At 30.3% G+C, this 22,212-nt stretch overlaps 2 protein-coding genes and 1 non-coding gene across 3 annotated transcripts; 2 read left to right on the top strand and 1 right to left on the bottom strand.

Annotated features, from left to right (window-relative positions):
- Nucleotides 1–1,506: 1,506 nt before the first annotated feature.
- Nucleotides 1,507–4,498, top strand: LOC101211695 (BAG family molecular chaperone regulator 4). Its single transcript, XM_004148562.3, has 4 exons — nt 1,507–2,182; nt 2,765–3,042; nt 3,150–3,296; nt 4,032–4,498. Exons 1-4 carry the CDS (start codon nt 1,960–1,962, stop codon nt 4,227–4,229), a joined length of 846 nt encoding a protein of 281 aa, XP_004148610.2. The 5' UTR covers nt 1,507–1,959; the 3' UTR covers nt 4,230–4,498.
- Nucleotides 4,499–7,660: 3,162 nt separating this feature from the next.
- On the bottom strand, nt 7,661–10,171 carry LOC101216591 (probable transcription factor KAN4). Its single transcript, XM_011655401.2, has 6 exons — nt 10,047–10,171; nt 9,645–9,938; nt 9,006–9,082; nt 8,808–8,844; nt 8,600–8,720; nt 7,661–8,474 (listed from the first exon to the last, which is right to left on the bottom strand). Exons 2-6 carry the CDS (start codon nt 9,922–9,924, stop codon nt 8,069–8,071), a joined length of 921 nt encoding a protein of 306 aa, XP_011653703.1. The 5' UTR covers nt 9,925–9,938; nt 10,047–10,171; the 3' UTR covers nt 7,661–8,068.
- Nucleotides 10,172–18,726: 8,555 nt separating this feature from the next.
- Nucleotides 18,727–18,798, top strand: TRNAM-CAU. Its single transcript has one exon. It is a non-coding gene; the product is annotated as a tRNA-Met (tRNA).
- The last annotated feature ends 3,414 nt before the right edge of the window (nt 18,799–22,212 follow it).

Genomic DNA, 22,212 nt, shown 5'->3' on the forward strand with positions numbered 1-22,212 from the left:
TTATACCAACATGAGCATGACTTAAATAGGTTTTTTTGGTTTTGAAAAATAGTTTAAAATTTGATTAATTATATAAATTATAGGTTTATAATCAAAATATTTATAAATATATATAGTAAAAGTTTACTTCTATTCTAGCGATAGACTAAGTAGAGGATTATTTATGTCACGGTAGATTTGAATAGTAAATCAATCTCAATTTATAATTGATAGAATGATATTTTGTAATTATAAATAATTTAAACCATGTTGTTGGTTGAGTACCGTACAAATTATTACAAACTTTGAAAATTACAATTTCTTCACACAATATTGGAGATTGTGTTTGTTTGGGACATCATCAAACATTTTGAATGTTAAAGAAAGTGAACATTTTGAATTTTAAAGGAAGATATCATTTTCTTATGGGAATAAAGACATATTAGAGTTGGGGGGACTGAGAAAAAAGGGCATATTAGAAAAGGCAGAAGTATAAAAGACTATATTTGCAAAGCATTCCCAAACTTGTGCTTTAGTGGGGCCAATAGGAAGATCATCATTGCGGCCCAATATAAGTTCAAAGCCCATTTTGGACTTTTACCTAAAAAACGAAACGAACTAACAACAAACCTAAATGCTATCGAAGTGAACTTAACTCAATAGTAATTGTTATAATTTTTTTATGATTGAATGTAAATCTATTAAAATGATATAGAATGCATATGAGGTGGGAGTCATTTCTTATGGCTTAGGTTAACCATGATTGTTCAATATTTTCTCTTACAACTTAAAAACTAATTCCAGCTCTCGTTCTTACTTTGTCAACGATAGAGTTGTGGTCGAGAAAATTACACATATTGAATTGTTCCATCTCTTGTTGATGACAATCTATGCTTAAATATATAATTTGATGATTAGATTGTAAGTTGTAAGGCTTAGTTTTGTCCTTATAAAGAGTAATAGAGTAGATCTATTCTTTTTCTTATTGGTTCATCCAACCTATGGAGCCAACATAAGATGATGTCATTTGCTTTTAAATTTTCATTTTCTCAAAATAATAATAAAAATATATGGAGAATCCAAATATAATGTTAAGATTGATTTAATTTTTGATCGAAAACAGTTTTTCAAAAACAAACTTCAAATTTATAACTATGGTATTGCATATTTTTTTAAATTGAAGAAGGATGTTGAATAGTTTTTATTGCGTCTAGATTTTGGACCTAAAATGTTGAATTAAGTGATGGAAAAAGTTCAAAATTATCAATTTTTTAAAAAGATTTCTTGACACAATTTTGGGACGGAGATTGATGATTTTATTTTCAAAATTTGAATACTTGAGAGTGTAATTTTAGATTTTTAAAAAGATAAAAAAAAGATCAGTTAAAATTTAGAAAGATTGAAAAAATAGTAGAATGTGTTGTAATGACGGATAAAATACAAAAGGCTTTATAAGTTAGGAAGTTTTAGCATTTGAGTGAAATGTATATGTTGAGGGAGAAAAGATGTGTGAAAAGGTTTTAGTTTTAGAAGAGAAGGATGCTATTTCGAACAATTTTTGCTCAAAGTATAATATCAGAAAGTGAAAAGGAATGTAGAAATATCATAAGATTGTTATGTTGTTATGATGTATTAATAATAATAAAATGAGATAGAAGTGGAGCAGAAGATTCTGGAATAGATTTATCTGGTGGGTCGAGACCGACTTAGATGAGAATCTGGATAGAAATAGAAGAGAGATCCTATTCCTAATTGGATTACAATTCATAACAAATATTAACGGACCAAAAATTTCTACAAATTTGTGGAACTAAACCACATTTGGGTTGTCATTAGTTTCCCAAGTCTAAAAATCCCTTTTCCCATCATCCAATTTCCTCTTAACTTGAGTTCAAATTGCTTTCAACTTTCCCAAATCTCTCTTTTGCTTGTCTTTGCGCTTTTATCTGATTCAAGGATTTCACTGTTGAAATCAAGAATATGACTGACAAGAATCCGTATCTGAATGGATCGCCCACTGTGCTGAACGAGAAGAACGACGAAACTGAGTGGGAGATGAGGCCCTCTGGCATGCTCGTTCAGAAGCGAGAAGATGATAATGGCGCCGATGTTTCTACCACCGGCCCCATGATCGCCGTCAGTGTTACTCACGGTTATGGCCCTACTAAGTACAAGATTTTCCTTCCTGCTCAATCCACTTTTGGTACTCTCTTTCTATACTGATTTTCCTCTGATCTTCAATTGAATAGCACTCGTTTTAATTTAGGGCTTTGTTTTGCTCTAATGAGTTTGAGGGATTTGATTTCTTGTATTGAGTGTTTTTAGGGTTTTAGTTCTTTTGTGGGTGAATTGATTTGTTTTGATTGAAACCAACTGATTTACCGTGTTTTTCCTGTTGTGGAGGGAAGATTTGATATGGGTTTTGTTTGATTTGGCATGGGTTTTTAGTTTTTTTCTTCTTAAGAGTTCGTGGAGTGGTCTGATTTAATGGACGAGTTTGAGTTTGGGGGGAGGGGGGCTATGGCTTCAACATATATGTTTGTTTGTATGAATACTGACTTTCTCGATGTCTTCTTACATTTGTCTGGAACTAGGATTGGGAAGTTGGGAACTAACTTGTTTTGTTTGACATTGTTGTTTTGTTCTGTTATGAACTAACTTGTGGATTGATGGTAAATGAACTTTCCCCATTCATGGTATCTGGCACATGCTGACTTGCGTACTTATAATGGAGTTTGGACTAGTTTCCACGTCGGTGATTTTGCGTGTGTTGCTTCTTTTGCAGGCGATATGAAAAAGCATCTTGTGGCAATAACCGGTTTGCAGCTGGAAGAGCAGAGACTACTATTTCGAGGTAAGGAGAAGGATGATGATGAGCATTTGCATACCGCAGGGGTGAAGAATTTGTCAAAAATTTTACTCTTGGAGAACAAGACAAACAAGCAGAGGAAGGCGGTGGAAGATGTTAAGGTGGTAGAAGAGGTTGGGAGTAGTGGTGAGGTTTCGAAGGCATCAGCAGCCATTGCTGATGTTCGGTCTGAGGTTGATAAGCTTGCAGACAGGGTAAATTGCCCTTGCAGTTTTTCAAAATACTTGATTTTTCTCTGATAATGGGATTCAATACTGGTTTATATTTTGAGAGATTGTTCATTATATTGTTATCTCTACAGGTTGCTGCCTTGCAAGTAGCTGTTAATGGTGGCACAAATGTTGAAGACAAAGAATTCGTAGTATCAACAGAGCTGCTGATGAGACAACTGTTGAAGTTGGATAGCATTGATGCTGAAGGAGAAGCAAAGTTGCAGAGAAAAGCTGAGGTTAGTGTTTTAACATTGATGGTGACACACAATTATACTGCTTTGTATATTGTGAGTAAGCTCTTGTATACACATTCATCTGACATCAAATAATCTCATGTTGAGTAAAGAAAAACAATTCTTAGAGGGATTTGACATCATTATGCTGATATTCATATCTGACCAACCAATTTTTGTGTACGAGAGTATAGTTCTTCATCTTGTTTTAGCAATTTAAGTTACTGGATTTAGTTGTCTGATATCTTTTTTAAGGACGTCTGCGTTAGTGATATGTTCCATAGGTTGTTCAATTATGGCCTTGAGTTTTTTAAGGCTATGTTATCGATTGGATACTACGACCTTTCACATGATATTCTAGTGTTGCTTTTCAGTATCTATCTTTAGGGAGAATTTTCACCGACCAAAATTGAATTGGCAACTTGGAGTCCTAATAGTAAATTTGTAGATTTAATAAAAAACTTGTTTGTTTATCATTGCTGCTGCTAATATGCGTGGTTAAATGTTGTCTAATCAAACAGCGGTCTTTTGTATTTATGATTGAGCTTCGCTCGGTTAGGTCAGATTCTATTAAAAGCACATTTTTTCCTTGCTATCTGTTTTTAACTTTAAAGTGATCTCTAACATGTTCACACTTTTAATAAGCTCAGAATTCTACAATTCCAAAGTTTCATCAATGCATATGATAATCCCCCAAAAGTTATTTAGCATCAATTCTAAACAAATAGCTTTGAACAGGTACGCCGCATTCAGAACTTTGTGGACACACTCGATGCATTGAAGGCAAAAATCTCTAAACCAATCAGCAACAATCACAACACGGTTTCAGTGACGACTGAATGGGAGACCTTTGACTCAGGAGTCGGTAGCCTAACTCCCCCATCCCCAGCTCCATCTTCTACAAGAGTAACTCAGGATTGGGAACGGTTTGATTAGCTCACGAGTTTCATTTATTTAAACTCTACTAGTTATTTATCAGTCAATCATAAATAACATCAAACATCCTCCCCCGACCCCATCTTAGATTAATAATTTTTTAAATTAATCATACGGTCGTCAGCCCATGAGCCTTGTAGGCATGACAAAAGCTATCATATCTTTAGAAATTCAGTTAGTGTTTCAATATTAAGTTATATATTTAATGAATGGAAACAGATTTGAGCACAATGAAATGACTGGAATTATATTCTGGATTTTGTTTTGTTTATCGCACTCTTTTACACAGATTTGAAATCTCATAGCACAGGCAAAGAGACCAAAAACATTGGCCCTGCTATCATGTACACATTGTCCTGTTCTTTCCATTATTAATTAATTGGTTATGAATGCTTTTGAGAAAGAAGATGGGTCCTTATCCTTACAGTGACAATTAGCCTCAGTCCCATCAGGACACAACCCATGGAAGTCGAATGTTAAATGTTTGTAATAAATTCCATAACCACTGGACCCTTTACTGTGGATGGGGCCATTTTGAAACTGTTAGCATAGTTTTATAAGCATTTAGTGTACTGTACCTTCTCTTCTGCTCCCTCATTGGTCATACCAATGTTGGTCATTACTGTGGATTTGTTGTTCGTATCCCACCACTTTCGGAGCTGCATATGTATTCTTATCTGACACACAATTTACTGTCTTATCTTTCTTGGGTTTTCTGTTCTTATTTCGTTCTACATAATTTCATCTATTTTAGGATAATGTAATGGGTTGGTAATACAATGTAATCTAAAATCTACGTTGATTGCCAAAAGAGGTAATGAATCATTGTCAATGTTGGTCATACAATTGGCCTTGATGTTTCTTTGTGGATATAGATAGAGTTTGCATAAGAATGTCTGTTAGTGTTAGGTTGTTTCATGGTATAAACAAGGAGGTTTATCACTCTATTAGAGATTCGTAATGTCGTTCTACTCAACTTCCACAAATTTAGATATGGTATTAAATCAAGATCTACATCACACCAATATGGACACCTTCTTAGGCATCAACAAAATGAAGATAGAAAATAATGGGTTCACATTTCACATGACTTTAGCAATTGAGTTAATTGGGTACAATTGTATTTTGTAACCTATCTTTACCTTGTAGATTCAAAGGCTGCTCATTAATTTAAATGGAAGAATCTTTCAATTTAAAACAATCAAGCTACAATTTAAGTTTAATTTGATTTTAGTTTTTATGCTTTTAAATATGAACATGTCTATACATCCAATTAACCGAGTTGTCTTGGTAGTTAAATTTCACACACAAAAACTTTTCTCCCAATAGTATTTAAGGTTACCAATTTTGTATTTCTGTCACAATTTGTTTAACATAGGAGTAAAGTGAGAAAGGCTCACTTAGCTAAACCAAAATAAAGTGGTTATATGTGTTGGACGCTTCTGCCATTCTAAATCAGTTTATAACTCCCAAAGCTACCTCAAATGTTACATGAAAACAATACAAAACTAAATATAAGTAGTTCTTCACCATTTAAAGAAAAAAAAATATTGTATCTTATTTAAAAGAAATCTACACGAGTGTTCAAACAAACCAAATAATTCTAAAAACATTTGAGTTGGGTATAAACCCGTTACATTGGACTTAGGTTTAAATAAATGAAAATCTTATAGGTTAAATTGGTTCTTGATTTCATTTAAAATAACCTAAATCACTACTTATGCTTCTTAAAGAGGTTATGGGGTTCAATTAACGGTAGTCACTTACTGAAAATGCTATGCAACCAGAATGTTGTAAGTTAGACGATGTGTGGTCTGATCAATCACACAAATGGCCTAAACATTCAACGAATAAAATGATAGTCATTCGAAAGTAATTATAAAGAAAACCAATAAATAAAATAATTAGTTGCACTACATATTTATATATTTAAAAGTTTAACCTTGAAAAGATTTGTCCGTCTAGCTCAGGTGGGAGAGTATAAGGCTCCTAACCTTCTAGTCGTGGGTCGAGTAATTATCAAACTTGATTCCTTTATTTATTTCATAGTTGAATATGAATATGATTTGCCATAGCCTAGATTGGTTTGTTAGCTTATATGTATTTTTACTTTCCAAAAAATTCAATCAACAACTTACTTCCATATGGGAAGAGAAAAGAAAACTAAAGCAATCGTAATCCTAAATCTGGTGGTTTCCTCCCAGAAAATAGTTGAAGAAGAAGTCTAACAAGACTATGTGTCCACCAGGATCTAACACTGAGTGAATGTGAAGACTATGAACATTTCAGCTTAATGTACAAATGTTTTAAAGAAACAAAACATACACCATCTCATACACCTCATCATATGAAGTCGTTGATTATCTACGCTCGTATAAATACTATGTCACTTGACCTATATGGTAATCTTTGGGAAGAATTATATATATATATATATTTCAACTTCTAACATCATGCAGTTAACCACGAACAAATGTTCAATCACATGAAACCTAAAAGAATCCTATAACATACATTCAAATTGAAGCATGGGGTAGTGATTAATTTAACTATAAATAAATTAGCTCTTCCTGCATTCTAGAGACACACATCACATAGTTTAATCAATCCATAATTAAAAAACTTCAAATACATAAATTTAATTTATATAATTTAGTCATGTGTGTTTAATTAATTTTATTCTTTTGTCTCAACAAAAACAGGTAGGTATATGCATGCATTGAGATATATACCATAGAATATGAAAATCCGAGTGTACTTATCAAAGTTTTTTTTCTCAATTATTATTTTTCTTTTCATTTTTGTTTGTTGTAATTTAACTAATAGCGTAAAAGTAGTTTAAAAAAGATAACAAAGTAAGAAATCGATTCATGGTTTTATGATCAATAAATTCTTCTACGTTTTTTAATATAGAAAATTAATTAAAAACAAACCTAAAAAAACTGATTTCTTTTTTTCTCTTTCTTATATACTCATCTTCAAATATTCTCAAATTATATATTATAGGTTAAATTATAAGTTTGCGCATGAAAATAACTACTCTTATCGAGTACGTATACTTAAATTATTAACTTTTTGTTCCATAAATCTTAAATTTTAAATTTTTTCAGGCTCTTGACATCTTAAAACAAGGCACTCATCTAATGGTCACAAAATTGAAAACTTAAATCTCATACCACAATGAGTTTAAGTTTAAGGTGATTAAAAGAAATTATAAGCTTAGGTCTTCTTTGACATATGTTCTAAAGAAAATTAGCTACACAAGTTCAAGGGGATTTGGTTGATACTTTTCAAATTTAGAAACTTTTTGACTCATTTTGTTTACTCCAAAGATCAATAGACATAGTATATGGGGGAAAAAATTGCTTAAATTGGGTATGGTTAAGTACTGACAAGAAAAAAATTATCATACTGCTAGGGAAGAAAAAAAAACCATACAACAAATATATATATATATATATATATCATGTTTGAATTCTAATATACATTTGAAGAAAAAAAGTAATGTTACACATGTGCACACTTATAAGCTACAAGTGGAAAATAAGTACCTCAGTATCTCACTTAGAATTTTGGTCTCTCAAGAATGATTCATATAGTCAGATCCAGAGTACTTACTCTCTCTCGCTAGGCGGCATAGTCATTATCAACATTAACGAACCAGATTCCATCGAGCTAATTTAGCATTTGAACGTGCTCAACTGAGAGTAGTACCAAATTGAACAACCCACTTGAGAAGTTCCTCGTGTTGCAGTTGCATCCTTTTGAAGGGTACTTCATCTCTATTGCTAATTTCTCGCTCTTTTTCCTCTTCCATTGCCGACTAAGGAGACATTGAATTAATAATATGAGCATAAAGATAGAGATAAATCAGTTCTACTTTCTAAAACTTCTTCATCTTGATCTATACTTCTCTTTTCAATCTTGATCTCTTCCCTTGGTGCAATCTTTAGGGATAAACTCAAATCAATTTCTCCATTATCTGTGGCCCTTTTTCTTTTCTGTGGAATAATTTCACTGCATGAATCTTCTTTTTCCCTCTCATCTTGCCTTTTGCTCGTCGTGGTATTGGATTCACTGATCGACATGCGAAGATTACGGTTGATCATTTCCGGTGCATTGCTCTTGTTGCTGCTGAACAGGCTCGATCTTGCTTGAGTCAATGTAGTCATTGAGGCTGACTTCTCCATAAATGGGGATTGTATTGTTTTGTTTTCGATAGCCTTCCACGATGACCCTCCGAATCTGACAAGAGAAGTCGAATGAGTTTGGAATGATTTTCGAAAAAATATTATATTATTACTTTGATTACTAAACCTAATTTCAATAGAATAATTGAAAAGAAAACACTAATTAGATCAATTCCTTACCGAAAAAGATTAGAGGGGTAACTTGAATTATATCGTTGGAACATTGGGATTTGGCTGACATTAAATATGTTGCGATCTCCATTATTACTTTCAGCCATAAGAACCCTTTGATCTCCCACAACTGTCAGAATTTTCATTACAAGTTATAGAAAAAAATGAAATATATTAGGAATAAATGTAGAAATTAAACTTAATAAATAGTTTATACCTTGACCTGGCTCATTCGTCTTCTTGCTTCTATACATCTGAAAGAAATGAAAGAAAAAAATAAAATTAGAAATTGAAACTGAAATTTGACATCTAAATTAAGCACTAAAATTTTTGTTTAGTTTTTCATATTTTTTTTATAAAAAAAAGCCCAAATTATGCAATAAAATTTCTGGAAAAGAGAGAGAGATTATTAAACCTGAAGATGGCTTTTGACATGGGCAATACTTAGTCCTTTGATGTTCATTAACTGAAGTACCAACTTAGGAGTAGCATCTATATACACACAGACAAAAATCATTAAACCATAAGATTTTCTAAAAACAAAATATAAAACATGATAGAAAATCACTAACAATCTATCTAATAGATATAGTCAAAATTCCAACAATTCACTCCAAGAAAAAGAGATTTTGATAAAAATCTACATAACCCTATCAACAAATTAACTCAAGGATCTCCCCAAAAAAAACCCAATAATTATCCATACTCTAATACTAGATTAAATTACGACCACCCTTAAAGCCACTCGATCAAAAACACATTAATAACCTTCTCAAAAAAAAAAAAAAAAAACCCTCACCCCAAAGGTAGATTAAATTTAAAGGGTACTAGGTTAAATCATTCGAGAAAATCTCAATATAGACAAAAAGCATGAATTACTATTTCAAACAATTCAATCCTCCCCTTCCAATTATTAAACCAATAATTCATAAAATCAGGAGACAAAAGCAAAGAGGTGGGAAAAGGAAAACTAAAAGGAGCACAACTCGACGATAATTAATATAAGTTTCGACCCCAGAGGTCAGAAAGAAGAAGAAGAAGTTATGGAAATTACTTTCTTGACCCCCAAGTCTTTCGACAGCATGAACGAAACGGAGGTGAAGATCGGGAGTCCAACGGAGTCTCGGGAGTTTAGATCTGACATAAGGTCTGACAGTGGGAGGCTTGGTCTTGTGTTGATCATGATCATTATTATTATTCTCTTCTATGGTGCTGTTGCTCGAACTTCCTTCATTTCCAAATTCAGTACTACTGCTGCTATTTTCTGATTTCTTATTACTATTATCATCAACATCACTTGATCTTGTGTTTGAACATTCTCCTACTACTTCCATAATTTGCTAACTTTCTATATGCACAAAACCAGAGAGAGAGAGAGATTTAAAGTTTGGAATGATTAGAAGAAGAAGAAGAGAATGAATAAGCTGAGAGAGAGAGAGATTGGATCTATTATTACCCCACTTGGAAAGGAAACTCTCTTTCTCTCTCTAACATGAGGAGAGAGAAACCCTAGCTTGTTTGAGACAGACAGATCTTCATGGAGAAGACACAAGACTCGTGTTTCTCTCTAGATATGTTCCCAAAAACCAAATGAAACTTCACTTTTATATCTCCAAAAATTTATTTGGAGAGTGTTATAATGTGGCTGACAGTTTTATATTATTATTATTTTATACCATGAATCTAAGATAATTTGGAAAGACTGTTATAATGTGACTGACAGTTTTATATTTTCGTTGTTGTTTTCTACCATGAATCGAACACTTTAGAAGTGTAATCTTTAGTGAGATTGAGTTTATTCATTGTTTGTTTGGATTAACTTTTGAAAAGCTATTATTATTATTATGTAACTATAATAAATTAAAATGTGTTTCCTAAGTTTGGAATGATTTTAGATGAGTAATATAGAGTTTCTTTTTAATAAAATATTAAGGAACAGTGACTTAAAGTATTGACAATATTATATATGATGCAAACAAGGTATAGGGTTTTGTAAATAAACAAAATTGTTTTTCTAACTAGTTAGTGATAGACTATATTATTAGTTAGTGATAGACTATGTTATTAATAGAAGTCTAATTTTATTATATTTTTAATTATTTAGAAATATTGGTATATAATTATTATTAATTAAATCTAAAAGAATTACGATTGCAATTATTCTAAAATCATAATAAATAAAGGACTAAAAAATTGAATTGATTCTATTTTAAACGTATTTTCAAATCAACGTGGATAAATTTTAAAAAGAAAAAAGATTTTAAAGGTGATTAATAAAATTACTTTTAAATATAGTGAAAAAAATTATTTTGGAGCACTTTTTGGAAACTATATGATATAAATTTAATTTTATTGAAAAAATGATTAAAGGAGGAATTTAAATTAGGGCATAATAACTAAGCATGTACATGCATGTACCACACACATCATCATATTATATAAATATATATATATAGTATATATGGGCATTCCCTGTGGCTCATGTGAATCCACCAATATTTTATACTTTTCAAGTTGAAATTCTAATTTGAAAAATCATCCATACATATTAAAATATAATTTATGTTTTATGTTAGAATAATTCCAAAGCATCTCTGTTTTAATTAACTTATTCTATCATGATCAATAATAATAATAAACAAATAAATAAAAAAACAACCCTCACAGTAGATTTGTCCTTTTTTATGTGTCCAAATATATAAAAAAACAATTAAAGTAATGTTTTCCCATACCCAGTATACCATAAAATTAAATAAATATCCCAAAAACTAGATTTGAAAATAATTTCTCACTGTTAAATTTTTTTTTCAATGCAATATTTTTTTAATTAAATATAAAAGTACCTTTTCAACATCATCCCAACAGAAAGAAGAAAAAAGAAAATCCCTAGTAGTACTTTTGCATGGCATGTATTCTTTTAGGTAAAATAGCTTAATAAATTTTATTTTACAAATTATTTCATTTTTTTCACACTTATTAAATCTAAAACTAAATAAACTAAAAAAAGAAAAAGCCCATAAGTTACCATTATCTTTAATTATTAAAAGGATAATTTAACCAGAACCCAATATAAATTAAGGCATCTTGACATTAAAATATCAAATAGGTTTAAAGCCTCTACTTAACAGAAGGTTTAAATCTCTATCTTAGTTTAGTTTGTATATGGTTTGTAATTAAAAGAAGATAAATAAGAATTAACTAATAAAAACCTTTGAGATAGAGAGAGAAGATGGCCCTTAAGTTTATGCATTTTAATTACATACATGGGAAAATGTGAGAAATTTGGACAAAACTATCAATAATTTTATGAAAAGAATTTTGGCATGGATGTCCTTCACATTAATTAGTGTATATTTCCATTGATTCTATTGATTAATAAAAAAACAAATTTGTAAGCATATTTTCCCATAAAAATTATATATAAATAATGGATGAAAACGATATTAAATATACTTCTTAAACTATGATATAAATATATGATCCCTATTCCCTAATGATATATATATATATATATATATATAATAACGAGAAGCATTTATGGAGAAAATTAAAAGGTTAACTAAAGGTTGTGAAAAGAATCACGGGTTTTCTCTCTCTATCTCTCCAGAGATAGAGACTGATAAAAAGAGAAAAACGTATATATATTTGACTAAAATTACTAATCCTATGAATCATGACTATTATTCTTGTGGATGGGTAATCCCCAACTTTAAATTCTATTTTAGTTTGTATACTTAATTAGATCCCTATTTTTCTTTCTACACTCTTTACACACGATTACGTAATTATCATGACGTAGATTTAGTTTATGTGAAATAAAAGTTTGTTGTTCATTCCTAAATAGATGATTGTCTTTCTACTTGAATTGAATTTAATGAAATAAGAACGTCATATATTAGAAGCTCTAATAAAAATTGAAGTAGAAGAAATATGGAATGTAGTACTTTGTATTATTTTTCAATATAATTCTGAAGAACTATACAGACTATTTGATTTATAAGCGGATGATTACGTAGAATTATAAAAGATCTATAGGAGAAAATTATGAAAAAGATTATAATAAATTAGTGCTATATAACGTAAAGATATTTGATTAGTTCCTAATAAACTGACAACCTCTAACTCGTTATAGCACATGTTAAATGAACTTTTAAGAATTTTGTTTTTATCTGACTAAAATTGGGATTTGATTCAAAAAATAATGAACTTAAATAAGCACTATCTTAAAAAGGTATGTTTAGAAAATTCTACCTAAAAAAAAGTAGTTTGTAACGTTTAAAAGATACATAAACGTTAACGATCATGAGGTTCTCATCTCAAGCGACCAATTCATGATGATGAAAAGAGTAACTTATGCGTATATATATACTTAAAAATTATAAGGTCTTTTCATCTTTTCAATGTTTGAGGATATCCTCGATATTATATTTCACCCTCAAGAAGATGTTTCTTTGAATTCACAATTCTTTGATCTATCTCCCATTTAAGCTCTAAATTCACAATTCACAATTCAAATTAGATAAAGTGCACTAGGTTCTGTCTCATATCCAACCAAAAATATAAAAAAGTAACCTTATGTATTTTACACAAAGATTATTGTGTAGAATTGATCCTTGACTTTTTATCCATTGAGTTATATATGCTCATGTTAGAACGCTGTAAATCCGTTATTTGACACTCTTAGGAACCAATAATGGAGTCTTGTTGATTCATATTTATGTTATTTACAATTTTAATCTTAAAGTTTAGAAAAGTGTTCAACATCTCTATTTTCTATCTAATAACTAACTACTCTCTTTCTCTACCTTGGAGACGTAGATAACACATATTTATGAATCACGCAGATGTTTGTGTCTCGCCAATTTTGTAAAAGGCCCAAATAAGCAAGATATTATAGTATTAGGATTTTGCAACCACATGTTTTTTAAAAAAGTGAGTGTGTTGGTTATTGTTACGTGGAGGGTGCTTCCGGTTTTCTTCAGCTCTTTACATAAAACATAAGGGAAAAGGGAATGAAAAGGTAAGACGTAGGGTGTGATTTAGAATGGGTTGGGATATAGAAAAAGGTTATATATACTTTTTGTTATGAAAGGGGTTTTGACAAAAGAATGGGAAAGAAAAGTTTGGGTTTGGTATTTTCATTCCTTCCACGTGCATTGTTGGCTTCATGGTTGGGAAAAGGTATTATAATTTTGAGCCCTTCATTTTGCTTTGCTTTCATGTGTAGAGCTTAGCTAGCAGCTTTGATACACCCATTTTTCTTTAAGCCTTTAATTCACGGAACTCTTGAGAGCCATTGAACCTTATTTTCTTTTGTTGTTGATAGGATTGTAGTTGAGAGTAATTAATATTACTTCTGCGCATGCGTATGCAATAATATACTTTTTAATTTCTTAATTTCTGTTTTTTCAATCTATGTTTCATCTAGTTTTCTCTTTTGGGTGTATATATATACAGCATGTTTGTCTTCTAAAAGAGACAACAAGGCTAAGTTTATATTTCCATTAAATACATCGAAAAACCTAAATATACAAAACAAGTTGTTACAAAAGAAAAAAAATCTTGATAGAGCAAAACTTAACTCCCACCTGCCTAATCTTGCTATAACCATGGCTAGTGTTATGAATTTGAAAATTAAAGAATTTTGAGAAAACATCAACTAGATTTACATAGTTTTTATCCTCAAATTTCCTCTCATTTAGATGCTATATTTGTGCCTTTATGTCTATCTCTCTTAAGCTCAAACATTACAATATAATTTAATTTATTTCTAAGTTATATACAACATGGTGTATGTGTTATATTAATTAAATACTTTAGATGCATTACTATTGTTTATAATCATGCACAATAACTTTGCTCCGTGGGCATCTCTATATAATTAGTCAAGAGTTTTACCTTAGAGCTCTCTCTATTGTCACACAAGTAGAGACTACTACTAACTCAAGAATCTATCTAAAATTCTTTCTATATAAAGCTCTATCAAATATATATTTTTCTATATAAAAAAAGTGACAAGATATTATATTTACTAGAGTACCAAACAATTGTTAACGTTCATGAACATTATTTTTCCAAACAACAATGTGGTTTCCGAGATCAAATTACTACATCCCACCTCTATTATATATTTTACCTTTTGAATCAAATTTAATAACAGAACCCAAAAAGATAAGATTTGTAAATTCACCAACTTTCAAAAACGTTTGATTATATATTTTTCTAAACATATACAAGCAATAGGCTTCTTCCATAGATATAAGTTAAATTTATAATATAATTCTTGAGAAAATATATTTACTTTTCATTCTAAAGTTTTGAGTTTTAGTTTGTTTTAATTTAATTGATCCTTAAGTTTATTCAATAACTATATTTGGTTTTAGTTTTTGAGTTTCTTAAAAATATTAGTTATTATTTATTTACAAATTTAAGCTTTTAAGTGAATTGATGATTTAAAATGATATGAAAACAAGTGTCCAAAAAAATCATAATTTTTTCATCATTTAATATTGATTTTAATTTATTGAGTACTAATTCAAAAGCATAAGTGAGATGTAACAAATGTTGTTTCAAAATTTAAAATTAATATTTAAATACTAAATTGAAATACAAGGAAAATTGTAATATGTTATAGTGACGAATAGGGACGAATAGAACAAATAACTTTTATGTATAATAAATATGAAACAATTACCAACTTTAACGAGTAGGTATATACATATAGTCCATCCATGTGTCTAATTTTCTCTAAAGCTCTCTCTTACGGATTCCCCCAAATATCCTTAAATATTATTAATTAGAATTCTTAAATCACTAAATAAAAGAAGACAAGAAGAGAAGTTCCATGATGAGTTCCCACATGTTGAAGATCAAAATCCCATAGGAAAAATCGACAAAATAATAATAATAACAATAATAATAATAATAATAATAATAATAATAATAATAATAATAATAATAATAATAATAATAATAATAATAATAATAATAATAATAATGACAAATAAAAATAAAAATAAAAAAAGATAGAGACAAAGTTTTTAGTCAGAAAGATTCACTCACTCCCGATGCCTTATCCTGTTAGGTCAACGCTAAACAGTGTCTTTGTCTTCTTTTTTTCTCTTTTTCTTTTATTCTTTTATTTAAACAATTACTAATTTTTCATATATTTTTTTTCTTTCTATTTTACAATTATTATTATACAATTTTAAAATTTTGCATGAGAATGCGAATACCCTATTTATGCGGATCTAACCCATAGAATGAGTATGTCTGTCCTTTTCCCTCCTTAATCTATATATTATTGTTGCTCTTACTCTTACTCTTACTCTTACTCTTACTCATCTTATTATTCTTACTTATTACTCTCATTTGTTATTATTACTTTATTATTATTATTATTATTATTATTATTATTATATGCACCATGAATGTGCACATGCATCATACATATCCAACATATCATACCATGTTTCTAATTCTCTCTCTATTTACATATTTATATATTATATTGGTAGGTGGGTGGTATTTCTATCAATAATATTTTATTTCCAATTATACGATGCCGTATCAATTTTAAAATTTCATTTTATATTTATATATGTATGTGACAGATAAATAAACAAATCATTACCATATTCCTAAACTCCTACTTCTATATGTCTCTCTCACTCTATATATATTTTAATCGTAAAAATTCTTGATATATAAATATAAGCACTGTTTTTAATAGTTCACTTTGAAAAGGATATACACACACACATATATATAGCTTTTATGCTTTGTGATTCTTTATAACATAGAGTGTATATTTTGAGGATGGTGATCAAAATCTGGTATTGGTTAAATAAAAAGGTTGTATATAATTTTTAGGATGATTTCCAAAAACATAATACGACAACAAATATTTATGCCAAACGTATAAACGGTATCGTATTTTTTAAAGAATTTAGAGGGTTAGTGTCCCTGCTTGATTAAGTAAAAGAATAAATCGAACGTATTACTTTTAAGTTGTTAAAACATTTTATTTTACATTTACACAGTGCATTCAAATTATTATTTTTTTTTGGGAGAAATAGTAATTGTTATATTTTGTCACCTTAGGTTCTTGAAAGTTGACCATACATTGGTGTATAAAGTTCTTACTCTTCTTTTTCTGCATTTTAATATTTGATACATGATATATATTTCTTTCTAAGTATTTTATAAATTATGAACTTCTTGAAGAAAGTCATTCTTTCATTTTAATTTCATTTCTTTTCTTAAGTTGGAGAGGAAAACAGTAACTATATATAGACACACCACACAATAATTAAAACTATGTTTAATTATTTAAGACAAATTGTCTGATAAAGAAGATATGTTTTATTAGCTAAACAAGATATCTCCAAATTTTTAATTAACATGTTTATCTATATTGATATATTGATATATTTAACCAATGTGGGGAGCAAGGGGAAGAGACTAACACCAAATTTCTTTATAAAATTTGACATAAAAATGAGTAGTTTGACCAATGTAGGAGGCCCTAGTTTTGCAAAATTTCTTCATAAAAATTATTAATTTATATTGGAGTCCTTCCAATCAATACGTATGCATGGATTGGAGGAATAGAAAACGACATCACAAAAATATATTTTCTTAATTCTTAGTCAAAGGTGTTGGTTGTCTTATTCTCCCACATTCCATTTCTTTTTTCTTTGTTTCTTTCAAAATCCTATTTAAATCTGAAGGTTTGAGTTAAATTTTAGGGGTTTGAATCTGATCTCAAAAATAGCTTGTGTCAAGCAAGAAATTTCGGTCAATTAAATTCTGCCACATCATCACAACAAATATTTTATAATTATATTTTATTGAATTTTAATACTAAGTTTACTCAATCCAACCCAATTCAAGTTCAACAAGCAGATGGACCCAAGCCCAATAAAGTAAATGGGCCCAAGTCCAAGTCCAAACCCAATAAGGCAAATGAGTCTAAGCCTAAGCCCAACAGGCAAATTGGTCAAAGTCCAAGCCCAACAAGCAAATGAATCAAAGCCCACCTAAAGCCCACAAAATTTCTCTATAAATAGAGAACTTTATCATTCATTTGAGGAGGTCTCTTGTTGATGGAAGAATTGAAGCTCTGAAGTACTGAAACTCTGAAGAATTGAAGATTCAAACTTCTATAAAATTCTCAAGACGTGCAAGTTCTTATCAACTTCGAGATCATCATCTTTTGAAATATTGATTACTTGAAATATCAAACTTTCCTTGAATTCCAGAAGACTGAAGCTCAAATAGACTTGCAACTACAATATCCTAAAGATCGAAGATCAAGAAATTCTAAGTTTTTAACTTGTATTCGAGAGAAAGTATCAAAGGAGTAAATACTAGAGATTGTATTCACAATATTCATCAATATACAAATTTCAATTCCACAAAATACATTTTTTCGAAATCTCGTGTGAACAGTATGTTTTAAAACAAAAACTCATTTTTATTTAAACACTCGCAAATTTTGTTTAAATTAAATAACTTTAAAACGGTTTGAGTGTGTTCTAATTTTTTAAAAAATGATTTACTTTTTAAATTAAACATTCGAAAATAATTTGAAACACATCCTTAATCAACTTGAGTTAGATACATGCTATTGCTATTAATGTGTTAGGTTATTATAGTGAAGAAATGACAGTGGACTAAATCTATTTGTATGGGGTTATATAAGACTAAATACAATAGTTTGGAATTTGGACTAAATCTTGTAGGGTAAATCCTTATAACTCTTTTATATCTCTTATGTTTAATTTATTGTGAATTTATCTACTAGAAGGAGGATTTCTTCGGTCCTAATCAAGGAGTGTTAAAAAATTTATTGCCATTGACATTAGAGCTTTGAATTTCGAATTAATTAATATCATGAGAACTATGGAAGTATGTCGTACAGGGTATGAATAATGAATATCACTAAGTGTCATAGACTGTGAGCTCTAATAATACTCTGTTCCAAGAGTAATTTTCCATTGATATTGTAATTTTATTGTTAACACATCATTATTTAAAATCTGCAAAATAAGAGAGGCAACCATGTTTAAATTGCTAAGAGATTATGTAGGCAAATTAATGAAACGGAAGTAAATAGTGTTAAATGTCAACCAATCAGAGTGGCGCAGCGGAAGCGTGGTGGGCCCATAACCCACAGGTCCCAGGATCGAAACCTGGCTCTGATAAATAAATGTTTACTAAGACAGTCATTCGGTCCATCTTGTGTAGGCATCTTACTCTTTTCATTATTGTATTGTTGAGTCTTTTGAACATTCCATTTTTTCCATAAAGCTCCAAATTCCTTTATTTGTGTGTTGTGTCTTGGTGAAGCTTTGTTGTGTTGTGCCTTGGTGAAGCTTTGTTTCCTTGCTTTGCCTAATGCACAATGTTTACAGAAAGACAACTTATTGTTGATTTCTTGAGGTAGAATGTCTTGTTTGGATAGAGCCTCAAGCCTTTTTTGATTAATATGAGACAATCTTTTGTGCCAAAGATCAGCCTCAATTAGACTCATTTAATTATAAAAAGATCATTTACCTTTTCTCCAACTAATACTACTCTAGAGTCCATAAAAACCTAAAAAACTCCACTTTTTCCCTTGTATTCACACCCTAAAGAGTCTAGCATTCTCAGAGAAATAAGGTTTCTTTTAAGGTGAGGAACATGTCTACATTTCTGAAAAGTTTCACAGTCTCATCTTTTAATTTTATGGTGACATATCCAATTCCAACAATGTTACATACCTCATTGTTCTCCACGAAAACTAACTCTCCATTAATTTCTTTATATGTGTTGAACCAAGATTTAAAAGGTGTGATATGGTATGTGCAACCTGAATCTAGAACTCAATCATGTTTACTAAAAGAGGATATACGATTGGCTTGGTCTTGAGTTGATGCCAAAACATCAGTATAAGTATATGAACTTTCTACTATAAAGGCTTCAGGTTTCTTTCCTTTTGAATCTTTTTCTTTCTCTTAATTCTTTTTCTTAAAGAAAAAGCAATCTTGGATTAGATGTCCCTTCTTCTTGCAATACTTACATTTCTTCTTATGTTCTGCTTTCTTTTTCTCCTTCGAAAGAGGTTTGCTACTGTTTTTCCACTGAGTAGCTTGAGTTTTGCCTTTGACAAATAAACCATCTCCACTGTGATGCTCCTTTTGTGATGACTATTTTTCAACTGATTAGCTTGAGGTGCACTCTTATCGCACTACCTACCTTCACACGATTTTGATAGAATCTTCGACTTACGCCTCTGTTTCCATTTTCTACACTTTTTGCTTCCTTTCTCTCAGGACGTTTCAACACTTATCTGAAATCAATCTTCCATCAAGCGTCCCTTTTCTTCTAGATCAAGTCCTCACACATCAATAACAATAAGTTCAGTAATTGAAGAACTCTAAATCTTATGGTAGAAAAAGAAAAGGCGAGCAGAAAAGCAAATTAACAATACTCAATATCAACGAGACAAAAACTTTAAAGGAGAGAATGTGAAGATTTTGGTCACTATCAAGTTGAATGTCCAAATTTCTTGAGAAGGCAAAAAAATGGATTTGTAGCCATTCTATGTGATGATGAATTCGTTCCTTGGTTGGTTCCAACTTTACAGAAGATAATGAGCACATTGACAAAAAAAAGTTTTGAAAGTGAATGAATCATGTAATGAAGTTCATCTTACTACGAACCAGTTTGGGAACCCAAGTGTTGAAGAAATCTATTAGAAATGGGAAGAAAATCACCTTACCTTAGACCAACAGAGGGATATAATTCTAAAACTAATGAAAGAAAATCATCATCCTTTTCTTCCATTAATCATCATCATTTTTACCATTTCTGACTTGAAGAAAGACTTAAAAGCCTCACGATTAGAAATCGAGTCAATGTCCAAATCATATCAAATGCTCAACTTAGGGGCAAATGATCTTAACAAGATTCTCAATGTTGGGAAGCAAGTTGATGATAGAAAAGGTGTTCGATTCCGTGAGTATAAGAATATTATCTCTAAAAATGAATCCTTCTCTTAAACCATATTTGATCATGCTCAACATCTCTCTAGGAATGAGATCTATGCATAAATATTTGGACTAAAGGGCCAACATCTTATTCTGTCATCAGAAATCAAAGAAGAAAATGGGTGTCACTTTTGTGGAAAGGTCGCCATATTGTTTCCAACTCTATGGCAGACTTATGAACAAAACTAAAATGTATCTTGTTTCACAAATGAGATCTATGCATACATTATTCACTTGTGCATCTACGAAAAAATTTGAATGACAAGTAAAAGAGAATATTTCTCTTGGAGAGCTGTTAATTGTAGTGTTGCTTTTACATCACTTCGTACTTCAACTAGGGAGGATTTGATGAGATTTATGTCTTAAAACTCATAGATTATAAATATAATTCATTGACCGTTATTAATAAAGTGTTATTATTATAATAAATGTTATTGATTATATTATTAATTTTGTCTTAATAACCCAAATCCAATAAATTAACATCCTAAGTTGTTTGATGATTTTTGAACAGTACATAGAAACATACATAGATCAATGTTTGAGATTAGCTTAAAGGGTCTATAGTAGAGGGATAAGGATGGGTACCTTATTCTAGTAACACTATAGATACAACTCACTTTGTATTTGATACAAATGCAGTGATCCAACGCGTTCGTGTAGGTGACATGCAAGTGAGAGTATAGTATTGCAGTGAATTTGCATAAAACCAGACCATGAAATAGTAATCATTAGATGTAACTTTGTTAACTAGTTAGACTTCTATTTAACTATAATGACTTAAATAACCTAGTCTTAATCCTTAGTGTATTATGAACTCCTTTTCACGAGGGATTGTCCTTTGATTTGTACGAGTGAGAGTGGTCAGATTACCAACTGGATATGCTTATCATTTTAGATACAAGACTGAGTATGGAGCTGGAAACATAATCACACAAGATGGAATTCACTTCTTCCCAACTTTAAGTTAAGTAGATGAGTGTTCCTACAAAGGGTGTCTCCGAGATTTGAACAAAAGGTCTTACCCTCTCTATGTCATGAGAGGGGTTTCTGTTTATTGGTTGGACCATAAACAAGTTGTTCATTAGAGAAGCACTAGTATTTAAGGATTGTGACTTGGGGGTAAAACACTAATTTGATCCATCTGGTGTTACGAACACTCGTGAAAGACTAATTTACTGTTATTGGTCTATATCCATGAACACATAAATATATCTACAACGAGAAGAGTTCAGTTGTAAGTCTTTAGTCGAGTGTACACGCAGTTAACGGATATTGATTAATGTGGTTAATGAGTTTAAGTCATTCATCTCATCTCGTTGTAGCTTATGACATGTATGTCCATTAGGTCGTCTTCCTAGCTCGTAAACAGTAATGAGATTTATTTATATTGGTTGTAATTTGAAATGTTCAAATTTACTTTGGGAATTAGTATAATGTATAGTGATACATTATAATATAAAGTTTATGTTTTAATAAAACTTTATTATATAAGTTTATTTTTGGATATTTTTCAAAATTAATTTAAGAGATATAAAATTTTTGAGTGAGTTCAAATATTAATTTAATGTGAATTGGATTCATATT

Source organism: Cucumis sativus, chromosome 4, assembly GCF_000004075.3.
Source record: "Cucumis sativus cultivar 9930 chromosome 4, Cucumber_9930_V3, whole genome shotgun sequence".
NCBI classification, from domain to species: Eukaryota; Viridiplantae; Streptophyta; class Magnoliopsida; order Cucurbitales; family Cucurbitaceae; genus Cucumis; species Cucumis sativus.